General features: G+C 41.8%; 1 protein-coding gene across 5 annotated transcripts in view; it reads left to right on the top strand.

Annotated features, from left to right (window-relative positions):
* Positions 1-23,907, top strand: part of HTR4 (5-hydroxytryptamine receptor 4) — a 160,674-nt gene that overhangs the window by 91,053 nt on the left and 45,714 nt on the right. For 4 of the 5 annotated variants that reach the window (XM_081035938.1, XM_081035939.1, XM_081035937.1 and 1 more), the window contains exons 6-8: positions 1,344-1,544; positions 17,564-17,717; positions 21,391-21,959. In XM_081035938.1, coding sequence (XP_080892064.1) covers positions 1,344-1,544; positions 17,564-17,717; positions 21,391-21,959 — 924 coding nt within the window. Of the gene's footprint in view, positions 1-1,343; positions 1,545-17,563; positions 17,718-18,645; positions 18,688-21,390; positions 21,960-23,907 lie in introns of all 5 variants that reach the window. The other variant, XM_081035935.1, reaches the window with a different exon arrangement.

Raw genomic sequence — 23,907 nt, 5'->3', positions numbered from 1 at the left:
TGACTAGTGACCCATCTAGGATTTAAACCTGGAGGTTTGCTCTTTCTACTTCACCAGTCTGAACCCTGACTGCAATTAAGATCATCCGAAGACCTTTTTAAAATTGTTAATGTGTAGTATAAGTATGTCCCGTGCAATATTTGGAACATACTTACACAAAATAATTCGTGGTTAATCTGAAATGTAAATTGAACTGGGTGTCCTGTATTTTATCCGGCAACCCTGGGGGGTGGGTAAGTGTCTTAATCACCCAGAGTCCCGGAACTGATTGATCTGGGGTGAGCCCTGGGCATCAATATTATCAAAATTGACTGAGTGATTCTGGTGTGCAGCCTGGATTAAGGACCACCAGGCCAGAAAGAGGACAAAAGATGCAGTCCTGCCTCACCTACTGCCTTCCCCTCTATACAAATCATGCCCTAATCCAGTAATGATGCAAGAAAGTATAAACGCACATTCTGGTATGTGTCACAAATGTGAAACGCATGGTAGTCAGTTTCAGAGTGGAAAACAGTGGAATTTGATACTGTTTGTGAGGGCGCCACTTTCGGAGGGTTCCTTGAGAATGACCAAACAGAGGCCTGAAGGGCCAATAGTAGGAAGAGAGAGCCGCACCTGTGTAAAGGTTCTCAGGAGGGGCTCCATGCACAAGGGTCTCAAATCAGGCCACTCTGGCCAAAGGGGAGAAGAAGAGAGGGCTTTGGTGCAAGAGGGGTCTGGAGAATTCAGAAGGGGCTGGACCATGCAGTGTCTTTCCAGCCAGGTGCCAGCAGGGAAAACAACCTCACAGAATACATTACACATTTGACTTTTCTTTCTTTTTCTTCCCTCCCTCCTTTCTTTCTTTTTTTCTTTCTTTTCTTTCTTTCTTTCTTTCTTTCTTTCTTTCTTTCTTTCTTTCTTTCTTTCTTTCTTTCTTTCTTTCTTTCTTCCTTCCTTCCTTCCTTCCTTCCTTCCTTTCTTTCTTTCTTTCTTTCTTTCTTTCTTTCTTTCTTTCTTTCTTTCTTTCTTTCTTTCTTTCTTTCTTTCTTTTTTTCTTTCTTTCTTCCTTCCTTCCTTCCTTCCTTCCTTCCTTCCTTCCTTCCTTCCTTCCTTCCTTCCTTCCTTCCTTCCTTCTCTCTCTCTCTTTCTTTCTTTCTTTCTTTTCTCTCTCTCTCTCTCTCTCTATTTCTCTCTCTCTCTCTCTCTCTCTCTCTCTCTATTTCTCTCTCTCTCTCTCTCTCTCTCTCTCTCTCTCTCTCTCTTTCCCTTTCCTTTCCTCCTCTTCTCTCTCTTGCTTTTTTTCTACTAACCTTCCTTCATCCTTTCCTCTGCCTTGCCCTTTATATTTTTTTCACTCACAGGAAAATAAAAACCAACTATTTCATTGTCTCTCTTGCCTTTGCGGATCTGCTGGTTTCTGTACTTGTGATGCCCTTTGGTGCCATTGAGCTGGTTCAAGACATCTGGATTTATGGGGAGGTGTTTTGCCTGGTCCGGACCTCTCTAGACGTCCTGCTGACAACGGCATCAATTTTTCACCTCTGCTGCATTTCTCTGGATAGGTAAGGACAAAGCAATGTGCATAGCTGATCTCTGTGCTAATGGTTGTGGAGATGTGTCTTTCTTTCTTCCCTAATTCATTAGAAGAAGTGGATCTTAGAGATTCCCTACTGGTTATTCACGTACTCATTCACGGTCCATCTTTGTAGAAGGCCCCTTTTCAGTCAGACGCTCTTTGAGGCCCTGCGGACACAGAGATTAGGAAGTCCTAGAACCTGCCTGCAAGGAGCTTACACTCTTGATAGGGACAGGTAACAGCCATCAAGTTTACCGCAAAGCACTAAATTTTATAGCGATGGCATGAACATAGTTCTGAGGAAGCTGAGTGGCAGGGATAGGCAGCGGGGGTGGTTCAAAATGATGGTGTTCTATGTTTGAACATGACTGTCTCCTGAAAATGTGTCTGTATTATAATTTTATGTGCATATCGAGGTATGTACCTGCGATTGTGGAGACTCTTTTCCAGAAGGTTAAAGGTGATTATAAAATCCCCAGGAATTGTTTGTTTGTTTTGAACCCAGGGCTAGCATTTTATTCCTGCGGCTTAATTTCATTCTTTTCCACACTTCACTTCAGAAGGCCTACTGATTTCCATCTTTGCCTCATTTGTTGGAGATGTGTGTTTATTCGTTGTATCAGCACTTTTTATTTTCTAATTCCTGCTCATTTGTATTTAAAAGTAAAGGAATAACGCAATTTAAAACACAGATGATTACACAAAACAGATGGAACCATCACGATAGCCGTATCGTAGGGGTTAGTTCTCAAAACAAAGTGTGGTGTACAAATTACATTATCAGAATTATCAGGGATAATCTGTTATAGTCTCTTGAGTTGTCCAACAGACCAGTTTTTCCTCCAATCTTGGGATAGGTCACCATTTCTTTAATTGAGAAATAGGAAAAGCAGTTGACTAAAATTAGAGATTGTGGTATATCGAAAATACATGCCTTTAAACACTAAAATCAGAGTCTTCTCAGAGAAGTACTCACACTGGAAAAGGTCCTTAGGGACTAAAACCAGCTGAGGGAACAGCCGATTTATCTTGCATCCCCTGGGACATGTGTTTATTGATTGGAATGGCAAGCTTACCCTATATAAATTGCCCTCTCACTCTTGCTCTCGCTCTCACTCTGCCAAGAACGTATAGTTGAATATGCTTAAGTTAAATGCATGTATAATGAGACTCCAGTCTACAGCTAGAGATAATGACACTGGTAAAATTGAACTGTTGATTGGCAGCCAGACCCGTAGTGTGTCATAGTTTGAAATTTGTGTTTATTAGCTTGTTTATAACAATCTGACTTCAATATGTGAAAGATGTTTTAAGACCGTATATACTGAATGAAAGTTCACATTAGAAAAAAATAAAATGTAAGGAAATAGAAAATATATGGAAATCGTGCAGGGTAGACTGCATGTGATCATTGCCCACATGACTGGTGAGACTGAAAGTGTTGTAGGAAGTTGGAGACGGCAAAGCTGAGGGATCAGGGCAACCGGAGAGGTTCGGGCCTAAGTAAGGGGAAGAAAATGAGCTGAGAGGGAAGTGTAGAATCTCTTCCTAATGTGGAGAGTTTACTCTGGGCAGCTCTGTAAGGACTGAAGTTTTCCTAGGAAGATTGGGCTTCCAAGTTCCAGATTAACTGTCTAGTTCTTTTGAAATCATGAAATGTTCCCTGAGTTGTCACGAAGCAGTATGGACTGGTCATTAAGAACCCTCTGCTTTAAAACTGATCTGCCAATTTGTGGCTCTGAGGTTGGTGATAAGTTTATTAAGCCTTTCTGAGTCTCAGTTTTCTCCTCTCTAAAAATGGAGGCAATCGCACTTATTTTATAGGATTGCAGTTAGGATTAAGTTAGATAAACCACTTAAGGCACAGCGTTGACCCAGCTGGCACAGCACTCAATGTGAGTGGATGTTAATTTCAGTTTCTTGTAACCACTCACGCAACTCATGATCTTTCTTACCAAACATGGACCTCCCATACCTGCTTCATCCATATATCACGTAGTTATTCTTATGCAGTCTTTCCTTGTCCCCTACATTTAAATAAGTCCTATAGAGTTTTCCTTCCTAAACAGATCCTAGTCTATTTCTCTCTGTCTCTATCGTCCTCGTCCAAACGGTTATCTTTTGCCTAAGTCACTGCATCGACCTCCTAATTATGCTCTGCACATCTATTTTTATTCCCCTGCAGTTCACTCGCTACTAAGAAGCTCTCATAACCATCTTTTAAAATTGCAACTCTGATCCTGTGGCCCCTTTGCTTAAAATCCTGCAGTGGCTATTCATTGCACCGAGGATCAAGACCAAACGCTTTAGCCGGTAGTTTTGTGCCATCTTTGTCCTGTCTGCATCCCGGCCCCACTTCATGTCTTTTGTCCGCCAGTATCACTGTCTGGGCCGCCACTGTCTTGGCCTGCCTTCCCTTTCCAGTGCTCCGTGCTCAGCCACCTTAGGCCCTTGGCTCCTCCTCGGCCTGACGAGCTCCTTGGCCACCTCACTCCTTTGCGTCTTTAAGATTTCAGCTCAAGCCTCTCTTCCTTGCAGAAGCCCTCTTTGACCTCATTAAACCCATTCTTCTCCTTTGAGAACTTAGTGCATTTATGATTAAAACCACAATTAATTTTTCTTTCGTTTTTTTTTCTTAAATGGCTCTGTCTCCCCCAATGGGAGAAAGCGCAAGCACATACATACATAAGGGCAAGGTCCCCACCTTCACGGAACTAAACTTTTCATGGGGAGATTAACAATTAACAATTACAGAAATACTGATTTAGGTATTTGGTAAACACTTGAACAAATGGAGTGTTCAACGCATTCTCTTTTTCAGCAGAGCTGCCAATAATTCCATTCCCTTCTCTGATAGTGGACATCAAAAACTCCAATACCGTAAGTCAAATGGAGTCAAATGGTTTTGTTTTCTTTTAGGAGCCTGGAAAACTTGCCATCTGTCTCAAGCATTCCCTGTCCCAAGAGTGATATTTTTACTGGGCTGGAAGGTCCACTTTAGACATTACAGGGCAACATTTTAGTCTAGAAGAGTATGATTTTATGTATCATCTAGCTTCTGTTTTTGCTGTGTCCCTCCCATGACAGTTGGGCTGGGCCAGGCTGGGGAAAGGCACAGAGTGAGTGTCTCGCTGAGGTGAGATGTCATTGCTCACCGTGTAACTCCTGGCAAGACGTCTTGTCCTCTCTGGAGCTGCCGTGAGTCTGATAAAGGGTAGTAGTGCCTCTCGAGCAAGAATGATCACTGTGATGTCAAATTACACCTAGATGGCAGACCCCTGGATCAAAGCAAAATATTATGAGATACGTTTCCCTAACTACCACTCTCCATCCACTGTGCTTCCCGGTGCTCTGAGAAATGAATCCTTTCAATGCAAGCTGATTGCCTCATTAAAAATAATTTCCAAAGCAGAATTAAAATACCTGCATCATGTAGCATGTGTCATGAGAAGTCAAAAACTGCATTACAGCATAAGGTAGAGTTGATTATTTTAAATCTAAGGTTCTGTGGTGAATGAAAACCAACCAGGTATCTAATAGAATACTGGTTTTAAAAGTAGAATATAATGCAGCTATTAAAAACCACAAGGGAGCTGTGTGTGTTGTCCTAGACAGATATCAGTGGTGTATTATGTAGGGGCAGGGAAGCAAGTTTCAGACCTTAATGTTTAGAATAATTCCACTTTTGTACAATAAATATATAGATGTTTGCATCCGGGTTTATAGGAGTGAGCGGTGGGGGGAGGGAGAGACAAGGTACACCAAAACATTACTGATGGTTATACGGAGGCCACGGGGGGGGGGGGGGTGCTGCTGGCTAGATTGGGCAGTCAGTTGGATAGGGGTTGGGAGCCTTTACTTTTACTAATTTCTGAAATATATGTTTTAAACTTCAATTTTCTCTTTGCTAGAAGTTAACACTTCTTGAATGCAACAGCAGCCATAATAACCTTTTCCCTGAAAGTGGCCCTGGGACGGCACATTCCTCAATTGGCTGAGAACATTCTGACTTTAGTGTTAGGAGTTCCCCGTGAAATCAGAGCAAGGCGGTGGACGTGGAAATCTTTCTGACCAGTTTGTTCTCTCTGCTTTCTCACAAAATGCCCTAAATTCTCTCCCTACAGGAGAGGAGCCCTCACCATCTCCTGTCAGTAGATTCTTCCTCCCATAGACCCTTATATCAATCTTCATGACCTTGTGTTTGATCTATTTCAACAATCTCTTTTCTAATCATCACGGTTTTTAAAAAACTCATACCAATAATACCTAGTATTGTAAAAAAAAAAAAAAAGTCATCATTTCACAGATTAAACATAAAAATGTTCCCAAGTCTCTCTCACCATCTCCATGTCTGTAAACCCTAGAGGTAACCACTATAAATAGTAGCTCCTTGTAAATTCTAATTATTTCATATGTAATTAGCAGACTTGTTATGTGAATATATTTTTAGCTTACCCAAGTGAATTTATGTTTTAAATAAGCTTTGAAGAGGGCTTTCCCTGTATATTTCCCGATGAATTGCCTGACTCTAGTGTTCTTACCAATTTGCTTATCAGATGATACATTAGTAAGATCTTTCCCAGCAGCATGTGACAGAAACTAAATTGATTGTTTCAATTAGCTGAAAAGTCTGGCTGCAGACATGGCTCTCCAGGGTTTGAACAATGTCATCTAGTCGAGCTTTCTGCCTCTGTCTCTGTATCCCTTTCCTATTTGTCTTCGTCTTTCCTTCTTTTTCTCTCTGTCTTCCTCTCTGACTCTGTGCTTGTTTCTCTATGTCTGTTTCTATCTTTCTATCTGTTATTCATTGTTCCTGTGCTGTTTTCTTGATGGATTCCTTATCAGGTTGGGTCCAGAAAAATAAGCACAGGCAACATGAGTCTTAAACCATCCTGAACTCTGAGTCCACAGGAAGAGAAACCTAAATGCTGTTTCTCGTGGAAGAACTTTGGTTGGCTTTGCTTGAGTCAAATACTCTCCCTTGACCAGTCATTGTGGTGTGGGGATGACACATCTGGCTGCTGAGGCACCATGAGCTGCTGGCTTTACCGGACTATATGGCATAGTACAAGGGCAGCTCCTGCTGGAAAGAGGGATGCTAGACAGACAAGAACAAGACATCACCTTCGCTTAGGCTGGCCGAAGGACCTACAGGTATCTTTACGAAGCCTCCGTGATAAAGTAGAGGTGCGTCATCCCCAAGTCTTATTTATATTACTCCAAACACCCTTACATTCTTCCTCTGGTTTCATATACTATACTCTTCAGACTTAACCATTCTGGTCTGCTTTCTCTGAGCATGCTGTATTTTGTTCTGTATTTTGCATCATCTGCAATTCCCTTAAAAAATCGACTTCACTTCATTGAGGGTAGCATTCTCTCTACCATTGCAAGATTTTCTCTTTGATAGGTCCAAGTGAATTGTCACCCTTTCTCTTGGCCCAGGAACTTGATGTATTTTCACTGCAAAAATCCTCCAAGGGTTTCTCAGTCATAGATTTTCTTTGAAAACAGGTTTACTTGTCAACCATGCAATTCTGACTCAAACGCTGCATACGAATATTTCATCCTGTGCTGGAGATAAGTGTGTCTGCATTTCTTAATGATCTTCCTGGAGCATAACTCTTTTGTAATGTATAAATGAAAAGTGTCTGTCATTGTGAACTTGTGTCACACAGTGACATTTGTTTTCTCAATAGGATTGAAATGCATTTCTGCAAGGAGAGCATATGATAAATCTCCCTTTCTCATATACTCTTTGAGGTCAGGGTCATGCTTTGTACATAATTGTAGTATTTGTCGAGTTGAATTTCATGCTAGAGGATATGAACTCTTATTTTTATATTCACTTCATCAAATATTTATTGAGTGCTTACTAATTTGCCAGGAGCTGAGCACAACCCCGGAAGCAACAATCAGAAAAAACTCTGAATCACAGAGGTTTTAATCTAGAGGAGAATCCAGACAATGAGTAGGTAATTCTAGGAAAATTAGAGGGAGGTGGTCATTGAAATAGAATAAGGGGAAGTCAAAGGAACTGTTGGAGCGCGTGGCCTCCAATGCAGAGATAGCTCTCAGAAGAAGTGACACTGAAGGTGGGATCTGTGGATGATGTCAGTAGGGGAAGGGGAAGAGGGAGAGGAGTGGAGAGTGACAGTTGCAGAAAACAGATGTGCAAAGCCACAGAGGTGTTTTGTTTGTTTTTAGCGACTCATCGTGAACTACAGGCTAAATCCTTAGCTTGTTTTTCAGTGCGATTCCCAGTGTGTCCTGTGTCTGTCTTTCCTATCTGCACTCCCAGCCAGGACGGATCTGTTACCTTTTCCTGAGTATGATGTGTTTCTTCAGAACTCTATGTTGCTCCCTGTGTCTTGATTTCCTTTTCTTTTCCTGTGAACATCCACCCTTGTTCAATACTCAGGTAAGATGTGTCACCTACACTGCTGGCCCGGGCTGCATTCCCAAAAGAGTCCTCATTGTCACCTCTGAGCTGCCACAGGTAAAATACACAAACAGCTGGGCCACTCACTCGAGGTGAAGTACGTATTGCCTCACCTGGTTTATTTAAGTAAACTAAATATATTTTTGGAATTTGCTGCGGGACAATTAAAAATGGATTGTGGACTGCAGTTGGCCGGCAGGCCGCAGTTTGGACACCCCTGCCCTAGACTGTCAGCTCCTTGGCAGTCAACCTTTCGCTCGTCTATTCCTGTGTTCCCCTTACAGGCCACAGTAACTGCTCCATGCATGTCCCTGGAATGCTTTGAGAAGTGACTTGTAGTTATTTGCTATGACGTTAGTGTTAGTTTTTCTTCCCTTTTAGAAGTTTCAGTACAGCAAGTAGTTAAGAATGAGGCCTGGGGTGTGAGTGCCAGACTGGCTGGATTCAGTCCCAGCTTGACCACTTATCAGTGGGTCATCTTGAGGAAGTTACTCAAGGTGTCTGGGTTGGTTTTTTCTTTTTATCAGTAAAACTGTGTTAATAGTAGTACAGTCCATTTGGAGTTTGTGAAGAATAAATGACTGAGTATACACAAAGAACATAAACCCGGGCATGGTACCTAGTAAGCATTCAGTCAAGGCTAGCCACGAGTATTTTTCCACTGTTTTCCTTTCCAAATGCAAATTCCGAGTGGCTGTTGTGGGGGCCTTCCCAGACACTGCCAGCTAGTTGTGTGTTTCTTCCTGCTACATCGCTGAGCGCCCTTCAAGGCGAGACACTCAGCCTTCCAGCCCTGGCTGTCTTGCCAATCTCCATTGGCAGCTCACCTGTCCTGTGGCTTCACCTGTACCTCTGCTCTCGTCTGTCCTGCAGTCTTGTCCCTTGCTGGCCTCTGGGGTCCCCTGGGCTCTGTTGAACAGCTCGCTGCTCATGCAATGTCTACCTTAAACATCTTTCTGTGTTCTCAAACCCAACATGTTCTACATGGAAATTTCCATCGTGAACTAATATCCTCTCCTGCTTTTATTTCAAAGGTGCATCTATTAGTCATTTTTTAGTCATTTAAACATAATTCTTTGAGATCATCTTTCGCTTATTTACATGACTGGCTGGATGACAAATGGTAGCTATATTGTCAGAAATGTCTTTCAAATCCATCTTCCTCCTCTTTATTCCTTTCTCCCAATCCTATTTCTGGATTCCCCCCCCCCCCAATAGCTTCTTAGTTATTATCGTATCTGTGAGGTTCATCTGTCTCTTTTCTATATGTCCTCAGCTCACAAAGCTTATATAGAGCACTGCATATTTTCCTTTCTCTTCCTAGATAGTATTACTTTTGTTTAGCTTTGCCTGTTTACCAGCATTATGAGGACATGGGCTCTTGGCACATGCAGGTTTAAGGCCCATTTCTACCACATCCTGGCTCTGTGATGCTGGGCAAGTGCACTAAATTCTCTGGCACTCAGTATTCTCATATTGAAAATGTGGATGATGACAGCTGCCTTGCAGAGTTGCTATAGGAATTAGATCACACTGATATACTTCCCACCACATAGTGTATCCTCAATAACTGGGTTATGTGTATGGTAGAAATAGGAGTAGTTGCAGCAGTGGAAAAGAAAGCGAACAATTGCAATATAGTTAGAGAAGTGCTGTATTACAGAAATAGACAAGGCACTATAAAACCCCAGGGCAGAAATGGGGAATCAATTCATATCTCTAACAGAAAAGAGTCTCTCTGTGTGCTTTTGGGGGCCAGAAAGAACTTTCTAGGGGATGTGATCCTTGAGCTGAGTCTGGAAGGGTCGATGGGATAGCCATCCAGTGTCTCCTGATCAATTCATACGTGTCATAAAATATACCGTGGTAACCTTTGTATGTGTCCAGTAAACCCTGCCAAGATCTTTTCAGGTAACGTTTTTTGGCAGATTATTCTTTTTCCTCTAGTCTACAATAACTCAGGAAGACACCTTCCTAGACAGCTGGTACTCCCCTTCTTGCAAGTTTCCTTATCACGAAGATACAAAGAAAAATGTTTAACAGAGAGGAATATAGTAAACATTAAATCTACAGATTGCATATGGGATTATGATTTCTGCAAAAGTTCCATCTGAGGTCCTCCAGATCTCTGACTGGAAAGAGTTGTTCCCTGTCCTCCCACCGCTATAGTTTTTCCTTCCTAAAACTTGAAGTTCTAACTCTGTTCTTGGCTCCATTCTCAGCCCCCCTTCCTGTCCCTGGCTTCTAGTGAATATCCCTGCTGGGGTCTTCCTCATTGATCCTAGAGGTGGCTGGCAGTTTGCCAAGCCCCTTGGGAACCACAGGGAAAGGCCTTTCATTTTTTTCTTGAAGCTACTGCTTTTCTCTCTTCTCCACCTCCTCAAAAGGAAACCAGAACTAAAAATAAGGCAAAACCAGTTACTAAGAGCAGAATGATAAGTCTCTTTCCCAGAACTCTGCCATAATACTTGGTTGGATCACCTCCTGGAGGGAAGACTGCTACCCAGCCAGTGAACCCCACAATTATCCCAGATTATATATCACCTGTTTACCCCTGTTGTTCATGTCTATTGCCGCATTAACATCTACCCCAAAATTTAGTGGCTTAAACAGCAATGTATTATTATTATCATGTTTCACAATGCTGTGCATCAGGAATTTGGGCTTGGCTGAAGTCCCTTGATGGGATTTAGCTAGAGACTAGACTGGCCTGGAGGGTCTAAGGTGTTCATCACACACATAGCACCTTGATGGGGTCATCTGGGAGGCTGAGCTCATTTGGGCCCCTCTCCCTGTCCATGTGGCCCCCGTCTCTATATGTGATCTCATGTTAATACATGTTAGATACTTTCACATGACAGCTCCTGACTTTGGGAAACCAAAAGTCCTCTTGAATATTAGGCCTGGGAGTGGCCTATAGCACTTCCAATGTGCTCCGTTGGTCAAAGCAGCCTACAACCCAGATCCGAGGGAAGGCGGCAGACTCCCCACCTCTGGATGGGAGGAGTGACAAAGAATTTGTGTACATCTTTAATCCATCACAACTGCAACCTCTTACAAAAACTCAGATGTAATTAATCCCTCTTTTACACAAAAGAAAACAGAGACACAAAGACACCAAGTCATTTGTCCAAAGTCAGAAGGACAATCTATGAAAGATCTGGGACTAGAACCTACTGATTTTTTTGCTAAACGCATATTGCTCCTTGTAACTCACAAGTTTACTGATTCTGTGGAGCTCTTTATCCCCTTAGTCCTGAATGTTAAAGACCATTCACTTGTGGTTTATGAATTTGTGAAAAAATCAATCTGTGGTAAAAGGTTTCTGTTTTCCTGATTCCATTTCAGGAAATAGAATAATAGTCAGGTCTTAGCAGCCAGCTGCTACTTTATCTCTTCTCTCCTGTGGTTGACATTTCTTTCTTTACTTGACCTTAATTAGAGATTTGGTCTCAATAATCATGCAGGATGCCATCTTCAGCCATCTCAGGTAGGAGGGCTGGGCCTGGGTTAAGTCCTTGAGAGGACAGTACACATAATCAACTCCATTGCAGGCAGCCGATATGATCTCAATGCCTCCATTCTCCTTTAGGGACCAATCCATTCATTTTTCTGCTTTTTAGAATCGACTACTGGGAGAGATGTTGAACCACGTGACTTCTATTTTATTTATTAAATAATTTAGAGCCCTTGGTTCCAAAATGTATTTGAATCTGTTTATATATGAAACATATATATATATATATTATATACAAATATATATAATATATATATACACAAATTATATATATATATATATATATATATATATATATATATATATATGAAAGATGGTAGGGATGCAAGTAAATAACAATGCTATTTATCAAGCTTCATGTGCTAGGAACTTCTAAGTTTTGAACATTATTTCATCAGTTCTCACAGCTAATCAATGAGGTAGGCATCATGACCCACACTTTCCTGATGAGGAAACAGGGTCTTGGAAAGTTAAAATAACTGATCCTAAAACTACAGAGCTAATAGGTGGTTAAGGCAGGGAGAGTTGACACCCAGATGTGAAGACATAAAGTTGACCGCTAAAATCCTCTCTAATTCTGAGAGTCTGGGATTCCGACTTGTTCTCCTTGCTCCTTTGCCTTTCCAGTGGTTGGGAGGGCAGGAAGTGAGGAGGAAGAATTTTTCTTAATTTCAGGAAGAGTGGGGAAGAGATTAGCATGGAGCTTAAAATAAACAACTGTAGTCTAAGAGTTGTCAAAGTAAATTATGTCCCCAGAGACATTCAAAAGCAATTTGATCACTCATTTACACATGGCTGCTGTTGGAGAAGCTGGTGGCTGATCTACCAAAGGGTATTTTAATGGAGTTTTATAAGCAACACTTTGATGCAATATTTTGCATGAGAAATGACTTTGTACATCTTAGTTAATCCTGGCCATCTGGGACCTCACTTGCCATTCATTTAACGACTTTATAAAAGAAGAATAGGAACTGTCCATTGGAAGGCCAGAGAACAGACCTTACAGATAAATCTACTCCTGAGATGAGACGGAATTGCTTTCCCTGATGAACGCTGTCCACCTCGGTTGTGAACCAACAACTCTTTATCTTGATTTTGTTGTAATTCAGCTCCTTTGGTAGAACATCCAGAAGTGTTGATTGCAATGGACATTTCTAGTTCAAAAACTTTTGGTGACTTCTCCGAGCATGGCATCCCAAAACCTCTATGACAGTGATTCTCAAAGTGTGGTCCCAAACCACCTACAGCAACATCACCTGGGAACGCATCAGAAATGCAGATTCTTGGGTCCCACTCCAAATCCACAGAAATCTGCATTTTAGCGAGCCCTCCAGGTGGTTCTGATGGATGCTACAATTTGAGAACCACTGCTCTGAGAGCTGCATCTTAGGCTTATGTCCTTCTACTTCCTTATAAACACTCTACTATCCAGCTATGTGGATATATGGATACATATTTAAAAATGTGTTTTATATCTATATATATTTCAGATAGATGTATATATCGTATATAATATTTCTGTCTCTGAGCCTTCATCCATGCTCTTTGTAGCACCTGTATTGTATTTTCTCCTCCACCATCCCGACCCAGTCTCTAAAGTCCAACTTAAAAGACACCCCATGCCTCTACTAGATACAACCTTTCACATCCCAACAACTTGGTCCCACATTTGAATGTAGTTTATTTCAATTGGTGTTGATTAAGAGTGTATTATTACTCACCCCGTTTTGTGAGCATGCCCTCTACACCTAGCATTGTACTAGGCATTGGGGAGACAGTGGTGAACAAGGCAAACGTCTCTGGAATGTCTAAGTCAGTTAGGGGAAGACCTTTGTTATCTCCCACCCTGGGTCATAGCTCTTGGAGGGAGTGCAGGTGTCCTGTACTTTTCTAGTGTCTCCCAGGCTGTATTAAGTTACAGTGTGCTGGGTGGAAGGGGCTGAACTAGTCTTCTCCGGTCCGCATAGGACGCACCAGAGTATTATGCTCTCCTCGTGGAAAATCACCTCCTCTAAACCAGGGTTTCTCAACCTCGGTATTACTGGCGCGGTAGACCGGCTGAGTCTTTGTTGTGGGCGCTGTTTTGCACATGTAACATATTTAGCAGTGTCCTTGATGGTTACCCGTTGGATGCCAGGACCATCATCCTTTTCAGCTGTGACAACGCAAAAAAGGTCTCGAGACATTGCCCAATATCCCTTGGCAAGTAAAGTCAACCCTGGTTAAATACAACTGGGAATATTTTTACCTGCGGAAAGGAAGATTTCAGAAACATGGAAAAGCCCTCTTCAGATGTCTGTAGGACCACTACGCAGGAAAGTAATTAGAGATAGAATTTTAAATTGAGCCAGAGGGTGAAGCTGGAAGTTACAGAAAGTCAATTTTGGAGGAAAGGGTCTTTTCGTTTTTTATTTATTTATTATTTTGTTTTAGTGTCAGGTGTACAAAACAATGTAATAGTTACATTTACACCCCTCACAAAGTGATAACCCCCTCCCCCAATCTACTACACGTCTGACATCATATACAGCTGTTACAGTTCCATTGACTCTATTCCCTGTGCTGTGAAAGGTCCTTAACTTCCGGACAGCCTGAATCTGAGAACGCACTGCAGTAGTAGGACTTAGTTACTTCTCAGTGCTCGGTAGGTTCATGGAGGCTGGGGTACACACTCCATTGTAGAGAGGATATGGGGATTTCAAGATTCTGAGATTTGGCATTTGTTTTTATTGTTTCTTAAGTGGCTTATAAAGAATTAGAATAATCCCTTGCGGGCTTGGGGGAGGAAATTGAGTAAAGAAATAGAATGAGCTTCATGTCCTGGCCTTGAGTCAGGCTGTCTGAGCTGGCCCTCCTGTGGAGCCTTGAATAAATCCTGATGACTTCTGTGTTTCTGTTTCCTCACCTGGGAAATGGGTACATTTATAGATCCTGTCTCAAAAGTAGTGTTGAGGACTAAATGAGATAATACAGGTAGAGTCCTTGATAAGTAAATGAATAGTAGCTATTATTACTAACTCAGCCAAGGGGCTTTGCTTCACCTCCAGAGACCTTGCAAATTTAACTAGCTACTGCTGTCCAGCGGTGTTGTACGTGTGTTTTGGTGGCACTTCATGGTAGGATTACTATTTTTGTTATTAGCAGGGTAATATATTCCAAATATAGGGCTTAAAAGCAACCATCATAGATAAAAATCAAGTTATCTGACTTCTATCTGGTCTTTGACTGATAGACAAAATTAGAATTTTAAGGAAGCGCCAGTAGTCAATTAGCACTAGAACTTAATTTTATTAATCATTTTATTCAGTGATGCTTCTTTGCATCTACTTAATTTAGATTCTGCAGTACAGTCTTCAAGAGGATGTTTATTTTTCCAGATTCTTTGCTAGAAAGCAAAGATCATAAAGGTGACTTATTTAGGGTAGTTGCCTCAAGGGCGCCAAGACTTTCGTAAGAATCTTGAAGCCATAAAATCAAGCGAGTGCTCTTTTTTTTTGCCTCTTCCTAGCTTTAGGTTGCTTGCATCAGGCAATCTTTGGTGTTTTTTAGCCTGTAGATGCATTATTCTAATCCTCTGTCTTCACATGGCCTCCTTCTCTTTGTGCGTATCTGTCTCTGTGTCCAAATTTCCCTCTTTATGAGCACATCAATCATATTGGATGTAGTCCCACGCTACTGGGCTCATTTTAATTTGCCTACCTCTATAAAGACTCTATTTCCAAGTAAGTTCACATTCCAAGGTACTGAGGGTTAGGACTTCAACATCTTTTTGGGGGGAAGGAGGGATACAATTCAACCCATAATAGCAACTTAAGCAAAAGGGGAATTTATTGAAAAGAAATGAGATGGTTTATTAAATTGAAGGAAAAGCTAAAGAATAAGGAACTGAAAGGGCAAGAGCATGGCTTCCCAAAGATCCAATGGGAGCTACTTCCAGCCCCACCAGGAGGCTGCTGCAGGAATAGAGGGACCTCTGCTGAGTTTCCCATCTTTCTGTCACTCTGCATGATGTTCAGAGTCCCAGGAGAAAGTCAAGGTGACTCCTTCACTGGAAATGTCAGAGCCCCATCGTTTGCTGGTTCAGCACCACTACAGCAACAGACGAGATAATTCCCCAAAGATTTGGGATGCTATTACCAAGAGAAAGGACGAAGAATGCTAAATGGACACAGCCAAATGTCAAATCTACTCCCTCTAGCAGGGAAGGGAAGGGAGCAAAATTTGGGGGGAAAAAGTACATTTTTATACACTCCTAATTCATCAACTCTATATTAATAATAAACCTCTGATGATTATTAGTATAGCCATTCGGAAAAATTTACCACTCTGATATGACTTGTCTTCCTTATAAGTCAAGAGCATGGAGGGAATTCCAGCTAATCATGACTCCTTCCATTACTGAATTGTCTTTAGTTAGATTTGGCTATGATGTCAGTTTTATAGACTGAAAAAAATGAGTTCCTGAACAATCCCCTCTTCCATTCTTTGGTCGGTTGTTTCCTGCACCCTGTTCCAGGTCAGGATACCCACTGTCTCGCTGGCCACAGGAAGCACACTATGGCCGGCTGCTCCTTGATGACTTAGAAGGACGAGTGCAATCCTCCCCTCCCATCTTTGAAGCCCCCGCTTCTCGTGCTCTGACCCTGGGCTCTCCTCACCAGGCACACCTCCACCCTGTCCCAACCCATCCCACCCCCACCTCTTCAAAAACTACAGCCATTGTTATATTAGTTATGCTTCGAATTAAGAAAAGAAAAGAAGAGGTGGGGAAAAAAATCACCAAGTGAACCACATTAAATGAGGAGCGTAAGGGGGTGGCTCACCATTAAATGGTATAAAATCTTAAAGAATAAAATTAGCCTCCAGGGTGTCTTTTTACATTTATTCTTTAGATTCTTCCAAAGACAAATAGCCGATAGGTCTGCTGTGGTATTTTGCCTGTTGTCACATTCCTGGACATGGGAGTGGTGATCTCCAAGGCTGGAATAACATGCAAGGAGCGGTCTGAGAGTTAGAGACTTACTCATTAAGTGAGGCAGGTTGCATCTCTTTCTGGAGATAAGAAGAAAGCCAGTACACTAGGCAGAACATAGACTCAAAAAACAGGAAATATTGCAAATTTTAAATGATCGGCATAAGAGAAACAATTAAATCGTCAAGCCTAGAAGTAACACACGTCAGTTCTGTTCGTGACTCAGTGACCAGTCACCTGCGCCCAGGAGGAACTAGGCATACTTAGCAAACAGCCGTAATAACTTCCACTTGTCACAGTGCAAACTCCAGGTCCCTCCTCAACAGGCTCCAATGCAGGGACCTTGGAATCTGCATTTTACGTAGGCCTCCTCAGGTGAGTCTGATGCAGGGGAACAGGGTGGAATCCCTGGACCACAATTTAAGGAACACTGGCTATGAGCATCACTTTAGTTTGGGCAGCTGATCAGGAGCATGGGGACAAATCGGAGATACAGTTCCTAGAGCTCAGATGTTAGGCCAAGCCTGGGTCACCTTACGTTTTTATTAAAGAGGACCACAGATGCCTGGACGCTGAGGCCCAAAGGGCTAGACAGAAGCTCAGGCACGGGCAGTGTTGGAACTGTGCCTGAGACAGAGCAGACCCTCGGGGTGTCGTGCGCCTCAGGCACTGGGAGAGGAAGAAGCTGTGGGATGGACTCCATGCAGTGATTCTCAGATGTCATCTAAGTTTTATGGTTATATTAGCAGAACCACCTTGGCCACTATAACATACTTTATTGTGTAATTGCTTTTTTCCTTTCCTCTGTGCTTTTCTCACTTCTCTTCCCCTTTCCTACCCTTCTTCAACTACCCACTCTCCCCTTTTACCCACATTATTTTCCCTTTTCTTTCTTCCTTACTTTTATTCTCTACTTCCCCCTCCAATTTTCTCCTTTCCCAATATTTCCTCTTTTTATACCCTTTCTTCTCCTAAATTCTTCTCCTCTCTTCTCTCTCATCAATGATTCACCCCTTCTTCTCCCTCTCGCTTCTCCTCTCCCACGGCACCCACCCCCCTATTCTCTCTCTCCAGGTATTATGCCATCTGCTGCCAGCCTTTGGTCTATAGGAACAAGATGACCCCACTACGCATCGCATTAATGCTGGGAGGCTGCTGGGTCCTCCCCATGTTTATCTCTTTTCTCCCTATAATGCAAGGCTGGAATAACATTGGCATAATTGATTTGGTGAGTAGATCCCACTGGTTACTGTCCAATTCACTTTGCTTGCTTGGGGTTCTTAATAAACAAACAGGATCAGGTTTGGGTCGATATTCTAAGAAAGATTCTGATCATGGTCTGAGTGACGGCAGTAACAAGAACAACAACAAAAAAGCAAGCCAGCATTTTGGAATGCTTACTGTATGCCAGAAAATACCCTAAATGCTTCACCTACAATCCTGACAACATCTTTGGCTCATCGCATCCTGATGAGAAAAGTCAGGCTCAGAAAGGTGAAGTAACATGCCCAGGAATATGCCCAGTAAATAGCAGCACAGGTGTTCAAAGCTTAGCATTCAGACTCCAGAGCCTGAGGTACGTGATAATGCCCCAAGAGTCCTCCATCCTATTTCATGCTGAGAGTCCATGAGGCTTTCAATGACATGTCACGTGGGTGGAGGCTTCTGGAGAATGAAGAGAGCCCTGGGCCAGGAGTTGAGAGCTGAACCCTGAACCCAGCGCTGTCATTGACCCACTTCCTGAAAGGCTATGATGAGAAGAGTCATTGGTTCTCTGTGGAGAATAGTGTCTTCCAGGATGTAGGAGAACAGCATGTGGCACATGTGCTAGGCATGGATCAACCCCTTAAAGATCAAGATGGTCTTTAAGAGTCATCCAGGTCTCATGTACTGTGTTTGCAATACCACACTTGTAATGACGATCAATTATGTAATGAAGATCAGTCCGGATTCATGAGCAGGGATATATGTGCGCTAAGGAAGTTATCAGACAGTTACTTTAAAATTGATCCCAGGACCATGTCAAGGTAGGAAGGGGAATAGAGAGGAGAGATTGAGAGCAAGCTCTGACCCAGCAGAACCAGTTAGAATAGGAGCTTCCCTTTCTTCTCTCCACCCCATTCCTAGCCCCTAATCTTGCCTTGTTCTTTGTCCAGGAAAGGATATCCAAACCAAGGCTGGGCCAGGATTTGCATGTGGTATGTCAGAACAAGAGTTCCTGGGGCTTCTGAAAGCAGTGCTGGGTCCAAAGGAGTGGAGAAGTGAGAGGGGAATCCGTACAAAGGAGGCTGTATGGATATTTTCTTGAATCGTGTCCCTCTTCTTTCAAACTTTGGTTTTATCATTCTTGGGGGAAATGAAGTTCAACTTTTCAGCAACCACCAGAATATAACCACGGCCAACAAATGTCGAACACTTCCTGTGTGCTGAACCCCATGTTAACTTAATCATTATTCTTGTGAACTTCACTCAGGCCTCACAGCAAGGCTATGAAGTAGATCTTATTATTGTCCTCAGGAAACCGAGAATCAGAGAGGTTGAGTTATTAGGTAAAGTCACATTGGTAGGGAGTGGTGGTGACTATATCTAAGACCAGACTTACTGAGCTCCCGAATCTACGCTCTTACTGTTTGTGCTAACCTAACTCCTTAGTGGAGGAAACCTTGGGGAAGCATAAGCTTTTGTGCATCAGAACTCTTTAATATGGGCACAGGGCTCTTACCTCCTGACGGAGAATTTCCAAGGGAAATAACGTAGGGAATTTTTGTCCATTTCTGAGACTGAGATAGAGGCATGTCCTGTTTACTTTGTGGAACTGGGAGTGGGGTATCTGCTTGCTATCAACATGCCTGGTATTCGCTCCATGATGTTGTGGTTGTATTTCATAGCTTTCCACTCATTTGCCCATTGAATCTGCCTAGAGAGACGAAAGCACAACACACATGTTCACAATATATATACATTTGATTCTCGTTATTTGTGGTAATTAGGTTCTACAAGGTTGTGTAAACACTGAATTAGCAAATGCTGAATCTTTGCTCCTAGGAGAAATACAAGAGTTGGGTTGCTCCAAGTCTCTGGTCCTAATATTTTCATCGACTAATCAATACATAATATGTGTATCATACGTAAGAGAGGCCCATGAAATATAAGGTGACAGAAAGGTTGAAGATAAAATAATAGGAAAATATAAATGCAGAGTCATCAAAAGAAAGCTGGGGTAGCTGTACTATGATCAGTGATAAAATACATTTAAGGCAAGTAATAGTACTTGAGCTATGAACAGAGCTATTTAGGAATGATAAAATGTCAATTTAAGAGGAGGATATACTATAACCTTGTAATGTACTGTAAGACATGGTACTAAATTACTTATACATTTATCATACAAGTAATAACATGTGTATCTTATATTTTTATTCATATCTTTATTCATGTGTGTATTCGCACTGGATATGATAACCGCAGGAAGTATCATTTTGTTACTCAGCTCTCTACAGCCAGGGGCTATCCCTAGAAAAGGCTGATAGAGCTAAGACTGTCAACACGCAGGGTTTATAGTTGGGAGAAAATTCTTTTAATCCTTAAAGGGATCCAGTGTATTACAGTATCCAATACAAGTGAGGAATGTACTGCAATCAATGTAATTCACTGTGTTAATCAAAAAGAAGGGAAGATCCACATAATTTCGTTATTGCCAAAAATGCATGATTTTTGCAAAGTTCAATATCCATTTATGATTCTAAAAAATCCTCATTAAACTAAGAATACAAGAGAATTTTCTCAGTCACAGAGAAAGCACTGACAAAAAACTTACAAGTATCATACTTAACAGTAAAATATTTAAGATGCCCCTCCTAAAACTGGGAAAGGAACAATGGTATCCATTCTTACTGCTTTTATTCAAAATTATACTGGAGCACTTATCAAGTTCAATAGTAAAATGAAATTGTCATTATTTGCAGGTCATATGAGTGTTCATAGAGAAAATTCAAAAGAATCTAGAGATGAAATATTAGTAACTAATAAAGTTGCTGGATACATAGTCAATATACAAAAAAATTTCATTGAATTCTACATACTAGCAACAAACAATTAGGATTAAGAATTTTAGTATGATACCATTTGTAATAGAGTAAAAAGTCAAATACTTAGGAATAAACCTAACCAAAGATGTGCAAGATTTTTACACACAAAAATAATAAATTATTACTGAAATAAATATTAAAAGACTTCAGTAAAGGGAAAAGATTCCCATGTTTGTGAATGGGAATACTTAACATGATAGAGATGTCAGTTTTCCTCAATCATTCTATTCTATTCCCAATCAAAATCCTAAAAGGTTTTTATGGAAATTGATAAGCTAATTCTAAATTTTATATGGGAAATGCTGAGACACAAGAATAGCCAAACCAGTCTTTAAAAAGTTAGCCACACAGTTCGAAGACTTTTACTGCCAGATATACTGTGTAGAAGTAGACAGGGAAGGAGAAAGAGGCAGAAACCCGCTACGGGTTTGGTAGATAGAATGAGGAGTGATAGTGCCCCTATTTTATTTCTTCTCTTCACTGGGGTATTCACAGCTCTTTGTGGATAGATAAGCCCTCTGAGTCCTGGGATACGATCATATTCCTTTCCTACCATCAAGGTTCTAGGCTTATAAAAAAACAGAAAGCTGTACTGATAAACCTCCTTTCTTTCCTTTTTCCTTATTCTTTCTTCCTTTTCCTTCCTGTTCCCCTCCCCTTCTTTCTACCTTCCCATTTCTCCTTTTCGCTTCTTTTTCATCCTTTTTCTTCTTTTTCCGATTGTCCTCATTCCCCTTCTCCTTTTTCCTCTTTACTTTTTCCTTCCCCTTTGCCCTCTCTCTTCCTCATTTCCTCTCTCCCTCCTACTCTCAGATAGAGAAAAGGAAGTTCCATCAGAACTCCAACTCTACGTACTGTATCTTCATGGTCAACAAGCCCTACGCCATCACCTGTTCTGTGGTGGCCTTCTACATCCCGTTTCTGCTCATGGTGCTGGCCTATCATCGCATCTACGTCACAGCCAAGGAGCACGCCCACCAGATCCAAATGTTACAACGGGCAGGAGCCCCCTCAGAGGGCAGACCCCAGGTGGCAGACCAGCATAGCACTCATCGCATGAGGACAGAGACCAAAGCAGCCAAGACCCTGTGCATCATCATGGGTTGCTTCTGCCTCTGCTGGGCTCCATTCTTTGTCACCAATATTGTGGATCCGTTCATAGACTACACTGTCCCTGGACAGGTGTGGACCGCTTTCCTCTGGCTCGGCTATATCAATTCTGGATTGAACCCCTTTCTTTACGCCTTCTTGAATAAGTCTTTTAGACGTGCCTTCCTTATCATCCTCTGCTGTGATGATGAGCGCTACCGAAGACCTTCCATTCTGGGCCAGACTGTCCCCTGTTCAACCACAACCATTAATGGATCCACCCATGTGCTAAGGTGAGTGCTTAGGGCCTTGACAGATCTCGTTATTTGAATGACTCAGAAAACTGGGTAACTCTCCCGTTTTCCATTTCCAGAGGGGTTATTCTTGAAAACCTGTGCAGTGTTTACGGAGATGATAGAAAAGCTACCATTTGATCATGGAATAGAGTAGTGGGAAAGGGCTCAGGCTCTAGGGGAGACAGACCTACTTTCAAATCCAGTCTCCATAGTTCTGTGCCCTTGGGCAGGTCATTTAACCATTCTAAACCTTTATTTCATCTTTTTTAAAAATTGAGATCATAATTATGCTATCAATATCACAGGGTTTTTGTGAGCATCAATTGTATGTAGAGCACATGGTACAGAGCCTGATATCTAGTAAGCACTTAATAAATATCATCTATTATTTACAGGTAGTATTTTAGGGTATTAGTGAAAAGCATGGGCTTTAAGGTAAAATAGACTTTATTTTGACTCTGGTGTCACTCTGCCATTTGTATCATCCTTCTTGGTTTTACTTTCTTCAACTATAAAAAATAGTAAAAATAATAATATCCATCTCATAGGGCTCTTGGACAATTAGACATAATGTATTCACATAAGGTCTGACACATAGTAAATACCCCTAATGCTACTAATAATGTTATTAACATTAGTAGGAGTAGGAGTGATAGCATATTGTCTAATACCATAAGATGGCCATAAAATAACATGATAAACTAAAATAAACAGGATGATAAATATGCAGTAATAATGCCATGTGATAAATGATATCATGGAGATATGGACGATCGAGAATGGGGATAGGAGTAAGAAAGAAGCTGATTTGGCTTAAGGGAATCAGGGAGGGCTTCACCGGACAGCATTTTATAAGAATTTGAGACTTGGAAGCCTGAGGAAGGAAATGGAATATGAAAGAGCATGGAAAGGTCAAGTGTTTTGCCCAAGGTCACATAGGTTGACGGATGTAAGAGTGACTTTTGGGTTGAATGTTCAGGGACTAGTCATGATGCCTCTTTCTAAACCCTGAGAATTTTCTGGCTACTTTGATCTAGTGTTTTCAGCTGTGAAAAGCCATGTGTGATAAGTACATTCATCCTGTAGCGAAGACGAACTGTCAATGACATTTTTGTCTTGAAATGCACAGGATGCTCTGAGAGGCACAGGAATTTCTAAAGAGCAGTTCCTTCCTTGAGACAAGCACTTGATTTTCCTGATGGTGACAGTATTCAACTGTTCTAGCAGCTGAAAATTGGGGACTTTTCATTTGCATGTGGAAGTAAAGAAGAGAAAATAGGAATTGCTGTGAAATATAAATGCTTTGCCTCAGGGGCTGCTCAGAAGCATGAATTCAATTTTCTGCTCACAGTGTGAGCAGACTTCTAGGTGAAGCCTAGTATGGTGTTGAGATTCCAGCTGGTGGAAGGGCCTCCAAGGATACTCCTATAAGCTGGCATTCTTAATTATTATGCCTTAGTGAGTGTCATAGAAAGGATCCAAGCATCAAATGTGTGTACAAGAACCTCTCTGTGGGGTGCCAGATAGTTTTGAGCTATTTAAGCGAGCAGTTGCCTGCGTATAGGCTGTCGGCAGTGTACAGAGTGTGTCCCAGCAGTGTGTTTGCTAGGTCATTTGTTTGGAACTGGGTGTCCTTCTCCCATAGGAACAGTCACAGAAAGAGTTTGGGGGAGGGGGACTTCTAGCGCAGCCCAAGAAACTCTATTTGCCTAATACTGTACTGTTTTATCCCTGCGGCTTCTGGAAATCTGCAGTATGATTGCAAAGCAGAGATTGCAGTTTGGAGGTGGCTTATGGATGTACTCTCCATACCGTATTCCTTGCATTTCTTCAGGAGGTCATTAAAAGTACAGAAAGTTGGTGGGAGGTACTTTTCTGTCTGTGTGTATGTGTGTGTGTGGGCGGGGAATCTTATCAGAGTGGAGGCAGCCTATCCAGAGAAGAG

This window comes from Rhinolophus hipposideros (genome assembly GCF_964194185.1).
Source record: "Rhinolophus hipposideros genome assembly, chromosome: 23".
In the NCBI taxonomy this organism is placed as follows: domain Eukaryota; kingdom Metazoa; phylum Chordata; class Mammalia; order Chiroptera; family Rhinolophidae; genus Rhinolophus; species Rhinolophus hipposideros.
Note: the sequence above shows the minus strand (reverse complement) of the source record. Positions and strands in the feature narration are given on the sequence as shown.